Below are 13,292 nucleotides of genomic sequence, written 5' to 3'. Positions count from 1 at the left end.
TCTTAGGCACCTATATAAGAGCCTAACTAAAGGGGGTAGCTTCCTCTTTCTATACTTTTTATAGTAAGCCTAATTAAAAAGATCTATTATCTTAGTTAATTCTAGTAAGTTAATAGGCCTGCTAGTACTACTCTACTAGTAATTCTATAATTATACTATCTTTTATAACTATTAAGCTAGGGGCTATTAAGTACTAATACTTATTATTCTTATTAGATATACTAATAATTAGTTTAGGGTATGGTTAGGCCCTACTCCTATCCTAGGAGGTTATTATTATATAGGACTTAGTCTAGTAAATAGCCCTACTTAACTATAAGTATACTATTATATATATAATAGATTATAGATAGGGGGCTTTAGTTACCCCTATCCTTATATTATTATCTATAGGAGTATTAATATCCTTAGTATCTACTATCTCTATATCTAGCTAGTTATTACTAGTATTAGCTATAGGGCTAATACCTACCTCTAAGTATATAGATATAATATAGGGGTCTTATAGTATAGTAGCTATAATTACTACTTCTATAGGAGTAGGGTTAACTAATAGATTAATAAGTAATTATAGTAGTATCCTTAGGGCCTAGTAAGCTATAGGAGTATAAAATTAAGGGCTAGTAAGCTACTTAGTATAAATAGTAGTTATCTTTTATATATAAATTAGGTAGCTATAATTAAAAGTAAAGTATTTATTATTTAGTTACTTACTAATAGTATAAATAGAGTATCTTATCTTCTTATAATTCTTTAAGTATAGATAGATAGTAGAGAGGTACTTACCTATATAGTAGGTATAGATAGTAGATTATTTATAATACTTAGAGATATATTTATATAATTAATAGTTAAAGTATTACTATAGTTAGAAGTTCCTATTATAGTATATATAAGGGTGGTTCTTTTTATTAAGTATAAGTCTTAGCTCTAGTATATAGTTAGCTATATAATTACTATTAAAATCTACTACTACTAGGGAGCTTTAAAGCTTATTAATATCTATTTATTATTAATTATATAGCTAGCCTGCATAGATTATATTAGTAGGGGTGGCAGCTAGGTAACCTATATTATTAGTCTTTAGTTAAGTAATAAAGTTAACAGCCTTACTATTAGTAAGATAGTATTAATCCACCCTATATATAATAACTCTATAAGTCTATTTCTTAATACCTATATTAGACCTAAAAATAAGAGTCTATCTATTAGACTAAGTTAGCTACTTAGCATCCTTAAGACTATTAGCTTAAAACACTATATCCTTACTTAGTAGCACCTAGCTAGCAGAGAACTTTTAATAGCTAATTATAGTATCCTAGGTCTCCTAGATTACCTGGTTAGCCTATTTAATAAGCTTCTGCTTATTATATTAGTAGGGGTTGATTACTATAGGGTTAGTATGATAGATATAGATTTCTAGATTACTATATTAGAGGATTACTAGTGCTAGTAAGCTACCTATACTAGTATAGTAATTTATAGTAAGTATACTATTAGTATAGGCCTATCTTATCTAATTAGAGATAAGTAAAGATTCTATATAGCTACTAGAAAGAGCTATAGTAAAGGTATGCTATAGGGCACTAGGCATACTAACCTAAATATCTAGTAACTACTAGATTTTCTAGTAGTTATTAGTATACTTCTTTATAGACTCCTTAAGCATAGATTTAATATTATAGACCTCTCTTATTAATATAGAGAGGTTGCTATTATGAGCCTTACTAGTTAGGGACTAGATAGAATCTAGGAGTAATATAAATATTACTAGCAGGGGGAGCCTACTAATAGACTAGGTAGTCTATTTTAACTATATAGTAGCTTCTAGTAGCTTAGTTAAATAGGCCTATAGATTAAGGTTATTAAATTCACTAAATAATATAGTAGGCTAGGTTAGTATAGAGGCTCCTATTACTACTGTAGTAGGAGCCCTCTTTTTCTTCTTACTACCTATTATGCTATAATAAGTAGGTATAAGATGAAAAAGCCAGTTGATAACTACTTAGGTGGTAGTTAAATATAATTTTCAGTGTTCTCCCAACCAAAAATGAATAGTAGGGGGGTTTTGGTGTTGGCCAGAGAGTTTTTGTTTTAAAATTAAGATAGTCCTACTAAAGATAGAAAGAGCTATCTATACTACTAGATAAAATGAAGAGGCCCTGGCTAAGGATAATAATAATAATACTAATAATAATAATAATAAACTATAGGTATTATTTATAGAGCTACTAATCCCTATCTATATAATAATAAACATTCTATATATTAGGTTAAAATAGTATATTACTTAGATAATTAAATATTATAGAAGTTAGATCATAGCTAAATATATTCCCTAAATACTTAATAGATACTATATAGTCTTTAATCTAATCCTAAAAAAGAATATTAATAATATATTAGAGGATGAATAAGGATAAATAAATTTATTTAACTATAATACTAAGTTTACTAAAGCACTAGAAGAGGATTTTACTAAATATTACTAGGGTAAACCTATTATAGTATTATATACTCTTCTTATAACTATACTAGACTTTACTATTAAATACTTCTTTACCTAATATATTAGGTAGTTACTTATTAATCTTAAAGCCTGGTATTTTAACTATCCTATAGATAAATATAAGTAGCTTAATATACTACTTACTAAATAGGAACTATACTAATTACTATAAGTTTAGTAGTTAATAAATTACCTTGCATATTCCCCTTGAAATAACTATATTCTACTAGACTAAGGTATTTTCTTTATATACTACCAGATTACTATATATCTTTCCTATTCTCTACTGCTTGAAATAACTGCATCCCACTAGACTAAGATATTATGATTTTCCCTTTTTTTCTTTCTTTTTACTAAGTTATGGTTGGGCTCCGCCTTTTGCATGATAGGGATATTATTATAGTCCTACTACATATAACTACAGGGAGTAGGTTATGTAATATAATAAGATATCCCTATAGTGGAAGCTATAGTAAAATAATCATCTTTCATCCATCAACAAAATCCATCACCACCTATCGTGGTTTTACGACTACCATTGTAACAGAAGAGGTCTTTAAACAAGGATATTATAAGGATCTATGATCCATGAGAATTGGAAAACTAGTGTGAAAGAAGAATGTTCACAAATAGATTCAAATATAGGTGTCCTTATTCAAAGAGATTATTACTAAACTTCAGAGTTTAGTGGTTGTGGGCAGGGTTTATATCTTTATAGGTCATGTGACTATTTATATAACCTCTTATAAGGAGCCTTCTCATCAGTGGGCTCCTCTACAAAGGTAGCTTTAATATAATATATAATAGACCTTTTTAATCCTTATAACTACCCCCCCCCCCCTTGAAAGACCTTAGCCCCTAAGGTCTATCTAAGGTTCCTTATTTGCGATAGGGTACACTAGTAAAAACTCAGTAAAAACCCCCTTTTATAGAGGGAAAATCATAAATAATAGAAAAGGTTTACTACCCCCTTCTTTTATAAACTTATGTTTATTTATCTTCTTATAAAGGCTTAGTTATAGGTGGACCCCTTTAATTATAATATCTTTAGTATTATTAAAATCTTCTTATAGTATATTTTAGGTTTATATTACTTATTCTTATGATGCTCCTAAAAATCCCTTAATAGTCTTATTATATAAAATTTATATAGAGTAGGGTTTAGAGTAGTAGTAATTTTTATAAAGTATATAATCTCTTCTTCTCTCTATCTTCTATATTTTTCTTAGTTTTTATTATAAAAGTTTTAATAAGGGACCTTCTATGATTTATAATATTTAGAAAGAGGTAGTTAATATCATTATTAGTATTCTTACTAATAATTCTTATAAAAGAAGGAGGAGATAGTCTTTATATTATTACTATTATCTGCTATGCCCCTCCCCTCTATACCTACTACTACTACTATTACTACTAGGCATACTACTACCACCCCTACTAGGCCTACTGCCACTACCCCTACTACTACTATTATTATTACTATTACTACTACTATAGCTCCTTCTATCTCTCTCTCTCTTATTCCTATAGGGGCCTTCCTCCCCCTATATAAAGTTATATATAAGTCTTTTTTTATTAACCTAATAAGAGTATAGCTAGCCCCTATTATAAGAGGAGCCTCTATCTTTAGATTACTACTACCTCTAGTAGATACTCCTAGGGCTAACTAGGATACTCCTATACCTACTACTAGTAATATTATTACCTAGGCTTCTAGTCTAATAATAGAGCTATCTCTAGATACTTAATTCCTTTCTTACTTATAGAGGAATCTAGTAATAGTTATAAGGCTCCTACCCTAGATAGGATTATAATCTCTATTAGGCTAGAAGCAAGTATAGATTATTAGGACCCTACTTTACTCTTTTAACTAGTATAGCTTTAATATACCTAGTTAGCTAGGAGTCTATATCTAGCTCTATAAGACTATTTTTATAACTAGAGCTAGGGTAAGACCTCTTACTAGCTAGAAGTATATTATTTATTATAATCTAAGTATAAGCTTAGTATTTATAGTATATATTTTTAGTAGATTAGCTAGGAAGTATAATAACTATCTCTACTATAGCTATAAGAATTATTTTTTTTAAGTAGCTTTAGGTTTAGTAGCTATCTTCCTAGCCCTATAAACTATATTATACTTATACTTAATATTAGATATCTTTATAATTATAGATTTAGGAGTTAGGGATTTTATATTTTTTTTATTTATTATTTTATATTTTTCTTAATAAAGATAAGTTTCCCCTCCTTATATAATTCCTTATATAGTCTTTATAGATTTATAAGTAATATATATCTTTTATAAATTTTTAAGTATTATCTTTCTTAGTATATCTCTTTTACTAGATATAATACTCTATAGATTACTTATTCTCTTATAAGTCTAAGATTATCTCTAGATAGTATTTATAATCCTCTTCTATAGCTTTATAGATAGGGAAGTATTTCTATAAGTTTATTTTTTTTTATCTTCTTATATTTATAAAGTATAGAGATATAGAATATATTATATATCTTAAGGCCTAGTAGTAGATTTATATAATAGGCTAGATTATTTATATATTCTATAATTTATATTAGATTAGTATTTAATTAATCTAACTTTATAGTTAGTCTAATCTATAATATATTCTTAGTAGAGATCTAGACTTAGTCTCCTACTTAAAATATCTTTATAATATATTTCTTATTATAATATTTCTTTTAATAAGCTTAGGCCTTTACTAAAGTCTTCTTTATATATTTATAAATATATTCTAGCTTAATTAGTCTCTTTATAACTAACTCTTCTATAATCTTATCCTTTAATTAATTTATAAAATCTATTATTATTATATAAGGGTTAATACCTATAACTATATAAAAAGATATATTCTTAATAAATATATAGTATATATTATTATAGATAAACTCTATAATAAAGAGATAATTAATCTAGTCTTCTTAACTAAAGTTAATATAAGCTTATAAGTACTATTCTAGTATATTATTTAGGTATTTTATTTAGCTATCTATTTATAGGTAGTAAGTTATAGAAAGACTCTTATAAATTAGGAGATAAAATATAAAATCTATCTAGAAATCTTTTATAAAGATAGAACCCTAGTCTATAATAATCTTTTCTAAGATTATATAAAGTTAGAAGATCTTATAGATAAGAGTTATTACTAACTTCTCCCTACTAAGGATAGTCTAGATAGGTATAAAATAGCCTATTTTATTAAATTAGTCTACTACTACTAAAATATTATTAAAAGCTTCTTATAAATTTACTATAGAAGTGCTTATAGAGAGATCTATAATTAAATCTATAGTAATTTAGATTTAGATATTTATAAAAATAGATATAAGCTTTAATAAGTCTTATTACTTACTCTAGATCTATTATAATCCTTAGTATACCCTATAAGCTATATAGTATTTATAGATAAAGTTCTTTACTTCTAGTTATTAGAAGTATCTTAGGACTAACTCTCTTATCCTTTATTCTATAAAGTAGCCTATAAAGGGGTTATTATAGAGTTTTATAAGGATACTTAATCCTAAGCTATAATAGTCTAGGATATAGAGTAAGCCCTTAGACTAAGTTATATTTTACTTTTAATATTATTAGGCTCCACCTTTTTAATAATAGAGATATTATGATGGCCCTGCCTTATGTGGTCCCTACCTTATGTAGTCCTACCATAAGGTTGGTCATATGATATAGTAAGATATCCCTACAGTGGAAGCTATAGTTGAATTAATCATCTTTCTACCATCAACTAAGTCCATCACCACCTTTATGGTTTACATCTACCATCGTAACACCATTCCTCTGAGACACAAATATTAACTATTAAAATGTCTGGTATATCAGTTAGCATCTCCAATCCTAGCCAGAAGCATGTGACCCTATACTATGAAGTCTATTATTTGCTGCTAATGTTTTTGAGAAGCATAATATTTTAGAAGGGGTGCTATAAACAACCTAATTAACATATCGTACCAAAATAGGTTTAGTGGGCTAGGTTCATAGCCGTGGGTGTTGGGTCGGCAGTCCTTGCTGATGCCTTGTATTTGTCAGCAGCATCTCGACAGAACATGGCCTAAGTACAGGTTTGATGCGGAGTCACAGAGTGGTAGAATATTAATCTAAACTAGGAAGCAACTCTACTGTGGTCGACACATTTGTAGATGTCAGTTGAAAGCGATAATAGTATAACTCCAACCGCATACTCCTGCTATATCCTACGACATCATTTACTTCAGACCAGCGAGCCTCCTATACCCGATGTCTGGCAGAACGCTGTTACTCTCTCCTCCGTCCCTTTCCTCCCAACCGGAAAGATTGAATGGTATCCTTCAGTCTTACGACCGCAAGACAACTGATCTGCAGATGCTAGATCGCTTGATCCTTGGGGTTGTAAATCTACCTGATGCCGCATATTCCAGGATCATCATATTGGCTGGTGAAGAGGACTCAATTTCTGAAAGCTCAAAGCTGACCACGCGCGAGACATTCAGTCATATTGCTCGGTCACTCCAAAAGGGTGGGTATATCTGCAGCCAGCACGAGCAACAAGGACAAGCATTCGACCACAACGAAGCTGTATTAGTTGGACTGATACCCACCGACAACGGCAAATTCGTGAAACCAGATATCGAGGACATGCGAGCGGTTCCTCTGCGGCTAGGGAGGAAGAAACATGACAAAACCATAAGTTCTAACTTGGCCGAACCTGTTAGAAATCATCAGGCATCACCTACTGTTGCTCAGGACCAGGCCGAGGATGGTTTCCGCTACTCTAGTGGGCGAAATATTGTCACAGCAAGTGCTCATGAGACTTCTGATAATGAAATCATCGACGAGGAGGACCTCTTAGATGGGAGTGAACTCGCGGCCCCTATTATACAACGTACGTACCCCTTTGCAATGTACAGTCTTTATTCCAGCGAGAAGTGGGTGCGGCGGGTTTTTTAAACATTGTTTGCTGAATTCATTGCACTTTTCGGCGCTCTGGGTTCACTCCAACTGATGATGAGGCCAGCACCGGAATGTCGCCCGAAAGCAGGAAGGCGCCGTCGGGCTTGCAAGGATTGCACCTGCGGGCTTGCTCAGAAACTTGAGGAAGAAGATGCTATGAGAAGACACGCCGCTGATAAACAGCTTGGTGCCATGAAATTGAGTCATGGCGACTTGGCCGAAGTCGACTTCACTGTACAAGGAAAGGTGGGAAGCTGTGGGAACTGCTCCCTTGGTGATGCTTTCCGCTGCGAGGTACCTTTTGTCCCCTTTAGGCCACGGTGTTAGTGTATCTAACCATACTTCAGGGCTGTCCTTTCATTGGGCTCCCGGCCTTCCAACCGGGCGAGGAAATTCGACTTTTAAACGACGATATCCAGCTCTAGTAGACTGCATTCTTCCCATGCTGATCACTGGTTTGGCCGAGCCATTATACGGCATCAGTGGCATATGAAAATCTGACAAAAGGCCGCTGAATTTTTGTTTGCAGCGTTCCAAGGCCAGTTCGCATCAGCCATCAACTTTATTTGTCTATCCGCACCAACAACTGTGCCGATATAACTCAAAGCGGTACTCCAACGCGAAGCCAGAAAATTGTGGCCTCTGGCAAGGGCTTCGGGATCCTGGGTACAGCAATGTTGTCCTCAGCCCTTGCCAGTACCATGGTTGTATTCAGTGATGGCAGGCATATGTAATATGCTTGTCTGGACCAAATCCAATAACGACTAATGTGGTGACTCATGTTAGGTGGAATGGGACGAACATATAAAGCAAGGGTGAATACTAATCTGTCAAGAAACACTCATCTGTAAAGCCCTGCAGGTTCTTGTCTATGGATAATGAATATCTATGTCATTAGGTAAATGTTGGGTAATTGTATAGTTAGATATGGTGTCTAAGGAGTGGTGCAGTAGTTCCTATCCCTATATGAGTATGATGGGGAGATGGCTTCTTCATTCTTGGTATGTGCCATCTGACTATATTAGATTATATTATAGTTCTACATCAAGATTTTCCATGCAGCCATCCTCATCAGGAGATATATATTTATCTCACATATATAATTATATTCTCATTGTACTTGACATTTTTCATATCTCCTACCTCACCTGCACAGCTTGTCTTACTTACTGTAAGACTGGTATAATATCTGATAGAAGATGGTAATAGATCAGTGTGAAGGGATCATAAGGTTATAATACTATTAATAGGAGAATAAAATACTAATCTATAGAATCTTCCTCTGCTAGTAAGGTTTCTAAGTATTTAAAAACCTAAGTACTTAGAAATTACTTATTATTTATTTTTTTATTTATATAGAAAAAGTATAATATAAAGTAACTTATTTTTTACTATAGCTATTATGATATATATTTTTAGTAGAGAGAGTAATATACTTATTTAATATAGACTATTAAAAATAATTTTAAGTACTTTCTAAGTACTTTCTAAGGATTTAAAAATTCTTTATATACTTATCTTTCTAAATAAATTCTAAGTATTTTCTAAGTACTTAAGTTTTTAAGTACTTAGAAAGTAGTTAACTTTAATATTTCTTAAGTTTATTAAAGTACTCTATATTTAAGTTTTAGATAAAATAAGAAGGATATTTAGATTTTAGATAAGATAGTAAGGTAATATATAGGTTACATAAGCTATAAATACTTATTAATGATCTCAGCAGTTATATATATAGGTTATGGCTCACATAAGCAGTCTGGACTATTCATATAAGCTGTGTATACATTAGCACCTATGTGATATTAGTGATATGAGTTTGCTAATATTAAATCAGCAACAGAGATTACCCTAGGCCTTCCTATAGGACTTAGTCACTGTAATCAGCGTTTTTCATCTCTCCTACCTTACCTATATAGCTTATCTTACTTATTATAATTAGTTCCTGTTATTGTTAGGAACAGTGCCAGAGAATAGTTCCACTGAATGAGCTAGGCAAGGCACCAAGGCCGCACCCCAGCAAATATTAGGGCTGACTTAGCATGTGATGGTCTAGTGTAAAACCTTACCAGTAGAGGAAGATTCTATAGACTAGTAATTAGTTCTCCTATTAATAGGAATATAACCCTATAATCTCTTTATACTGATCTATTACTATCTTCTATTAGATATTATACTAATCATATAGTTCTAATTACTTCCTAAAATCTAATTAATATACTAAAATACTATAAGAATACTAAATATCTATAGATAATCTACTCTGGGATCCTTCCTCTAGTAAATATTAGACTAAAGAACCTAATATAGTAGAGAAATGCCCCTAATTACTAAGAAGGCTACTAAGATAATAAAAATAACTTTAGATAGAAGGGGATAGCCTAAATCCTAAATCTAATAGAGATAGGATAATAGTAAATAGAACCTAAGTAGTTAGATTAAGAAAAAAGATATCTAATTTCTTCTAGAAGAAGAATACTACTTAGAGCTAGAAATCTAGAGAATAGAAATCTAGTAATAGCTAAATATGAAATAAGCCTAATTATAGGATTATACCCTAGAAAGTACTAGAGAAACCCTACTACTAGAGAGAATAACTCTCATAGATAAGGGTATATCTAAAATAATAAGGAAAATAATCTATATAGAATAATTAAAGAAATTTATAAATATAAAATTATTCTTAGTTATAATAATACAGGAGTATATTACCTTTATAAACTAAATATAGATATATTTTAAGGAGTATCCTAGCTAGTTTAAATCTAGAAATAATTAGATATAGGTAGCCTTAGTCTGACTTATAGATAATTAATATAATAAATAATATATATATAAGGCTAAATTATCTAGACCTCTTTAGTAGGCTAACTTTATAAACTTTTATATATACTTAGTTATAGCCCTAGAATACCTATATAAGGAGGCTATAATCTGATTTTATAATACTACTTAAAGACTATAGTAAAGTATATAAGAATTTATAATCTATCTAGATAGTATTTACTCTTAACTAGCTAAGCTAATACTAGGTATTTACTATAAAGATATTCTATACTCATATATTATTCTGATTATTTAAGCTAAAGTAGTAAGATTTTCTAATATATTAGAATCTCTAAAAGTTTATATCTTCTATTTAGCTATAATTAAGGATGGTATATTAGAAAGATAAGAGATATTATAGAAAAAATAATTTAACTAGTTAAAGTAGGCTTTAAAGCTAGGATATTAATATCTATCTAAATTAGAAGACTATAGACTAAGATAGTAAGAATTCTAATTAATAGGCCTAATAAAGAATTACTAGAGGAGAGACTCTCTAAAGAGGAAATTTTCCTGCTCTCCTAGGAGAGATAAAGTAAACTAGACTTACTAAAAATATAGATAATTTAGTTACTAGGTATATAAATATACTAAATCCTAAAAAAATAACTAGCTAAAAAACAAGATACCCTATGATTGATTGATTGATTGATTGGTTCCTTACTCCATTTTGGCACTGAGCTGGGCTATGCCAGAGGCTCCTATCAAGTAATAAGCTATGCATTATAAGCAGCCATCCTATTTAGACTATACTACTATAATTTTATATATATATAAAGTATAAGAGGATAGGATATATAGGTATATATATATATATCGTCCTTCTCTTTATAGCTACTACTACTACTAGTATTACTACTACTACTTAGTTAATCTACTATTCTATCTTTAATTTATTATTCTAATATTACTCTCTTACTACTATTAGATACCCTATATCTCTTAGATTTATATCCCTTATATCTCTTTACCCTATATACCTGTTTAGGTGCCTACCCCTCCCTATTCTATATTTATATATATAGCCCTTAGTATTAACTAGGTAGATTATAGTTTCCTATACTATATAGGGTAGGGGAGCACTAGTAGTATATAATTATTAGTTAGTATCTAATACTATAGAGTATACTAGTTAGGGCTATATATATAGATATCCCTACTAAGAGTAAAAGTATATAAGAGGGAAGCAAAAATATATATTAGTAGTTATCTATAGATATTCTTAATAGTTAAGTACTACTAAGTATACTTAGCTTAAGGTATACTAGCTAGGTAGCCTCTACTAGATATATTAGATAGCTAGTATTTAATATAAACTATGTAGTATATTAAGTATTCCTTATCTTTATTAAGGCCTCTATCATATCTTAAGGGATTCTATCTATCTATATCTACTAGTATAGGTTATTATATTCTATATAGGTAAATAGTATATAGTAGATTATCTTAGGAGCCTACTAGCATAGATAGGTATATTAGGTTATTAGTCTAGTTAATTAATAAGAGGTAGCTATTAAGGCCTATCTTCTCTATCTATATCTATACTAGTATGCTATATTCCTGTAAGGATCACAAAGGTCTATTATGTATTATATTAAAGCTACCTTTGCAGAGGAACCTAATGCTAAGAAGGCTCCTTATAAGAGGTTATATAAATAATTATATAACCTATAAAGATATAAACCCTGCCTATAACTACTAAACTCTAAAGTTTAGTAATAATCTCTTTAAATAAAAATATCTATATTTAAATCTATTTATAATTATTCTTTTTTTATACTAGTTTCTAATTCTTATAGATTATAGATCCTTATATTTTATTACTTAACCTTTAAAACTAGTCTATTAAGAAAATAGTATTATAAAAGAAGTTAATTAAACTAGAACTATCTAGTAAACCCTCCTCTATAACTATATAAAGTTAAATAATAAGAAAAGAGATAGCCTATAAAAAGAAAGGCTCTAAGAATAAGCTAGGTTTATAAGATTTTTTTATTTTAGTAGATCTAAAGTTAATAAAAATAATCTCTATAAGAGAGTATCTATAATAGGAATTATAGCTTTTATAAGAAATCTAGAAGCTTTATAATAATCTAGGTATAGGTCTTAGAAAGTACTTATAAAGCTAGGAATAAAAGAAATTATTCTTATTATCTATAAAGAAGACTAATCTCTAAATCTAATTATTACTAGAGTTAGAGAGATACTTAACCTATAACTATATAATATATTAAGCCTTTATTATAAGCTAGAAGTCTACTATAAAAGCTAATAACTAGAATAAAAAAAATATATAAAAATTATAATAGCCTATCTAAATTATATCCTCTCTAATCTTTAGTAAAGTAAGATATTTAAGAACTTTTATAATTAAGAGTAAAAAGATCTCTATACTTTTTTAGAATTATAGCTAGATAATCTAGAGAATTATAAATAGGAAGTATAATTATAAATATTTTAAATAAGGCCTTATAAAAGAGAAATAAACTATATATACTAGTAGAGATAGTATAAATAATAGATTAAAATTAGAGATAATATAAAAAATATAAAGAAAATATAATTATACCTCTTCTTTAAGTTCTTCTTTATAGTATTTAAATAGAAGATCTATAAGTATTTAAAATTTCTAAAATTTAAGAAAGAGATAGTCTCCCTACTTATAAGATTATATCTAAATATAAAATAGAATATTTATTAGGACTCTTTATATAAAGATAAGGATTATTAAGGCCTTAGGAACTTAGGAAAGCCCTTTATAAATTATATTACTATAAAGAAGATAGAGATAATAGAACCTATTATAATTATATTATTTATAAAGAGGTAAGGCCTATAATCTTATATCTTTAGTATCTTATAGATCTACTTTAATTATAATAAGAAAAAATATATTAAAAAATATTACTTAAGTAAGCCTAAGTAGAAGGGCCCTATAAAGACTAAATAACTAATTATTATTATTATTATTAAAGAGTAAAATAAAAAGTA

The 13,292-nt window shown here is 29.4% G+C and overlaps 1 protein-coding gene across 1 annotated transcript, besides 8 other annotated features; it reads left to right on the top strand.

Moving 5' to 3' along the window:
- Positions 1–2,172: 2,172 nt before the first annotated feature.
- Positions 2,173–2,206: a microsatellite.
- Positions 2,174–2,206: a microsatellite.
- A 1,656-nt stretch (positions 2,207–3,862) lies between these two features.
- Positions 3,863–4,015: a microsatellite.
- Positions 3,921–3,973: a microsatellite.
- A 2,137-nt stretch (positions 4,016–6,152) lies between the features above and the next one.
- Positions 6,153–6,198: a microsatellite.
- A 587-nt stretch (positions 6,199–6,785) lies between these two features.
- ACLA_026830 (DUF689 domain protein) lies at positions 6,786–8,212 on the top strand (the record flags this gene model as incomplete). Its single annotated transcript, XM_001269386.1, has 3 exons — positions 6,786–7,410; positions 7,543–7,772; positions 8,108–8,212. The coding sequence occupies 3 exons, from the start codon at positions 6,786–6,788 to the stop codon at positions 8,210–8,212; spliced, it is 960 nt and encodes a 319-aa protein (XP_001269387.1).
- A 733-nt stretch (positions 8,213–8,945) lies between these two features.
- Positions 8,946–8,970: a microsatellite.
- A 1,964-nt stretch (positions 8,971–10,934) lies between these two features.
- Positions 10,935–10,959: a microsatellite.
- A 176-nt stretch (positions 10,960–11,135) lies between these two features.
- Positions 11,136–11,167: a microsatellite.
- Between the last annotated feature and the right edge of the window lie 2,125 nt (positions 11,168–13,292).

The sequence above is a fragment of the Aspergillus clavatus genome, genomic scaffold (genome assembly GCF_000002715.2).
Source record: "Aspergillus clavatus NRRL 1 1099423829805 genomic scaffold, whole genome shotgun sequence".
In the NCBI taxonomy this organism is placed as follows: Eukaryota; Fungi; Ascomycota; class Eurotiomycetes; order Eurotiales; family Aspergillaceae; genus Aspergillus; species Aspergillus clavatus.
The sequence above is the reverse complement of the archived record's forward strand: the minus strand, read 5'-3'. Positions and strand labels throughout refer to the sequence as shown.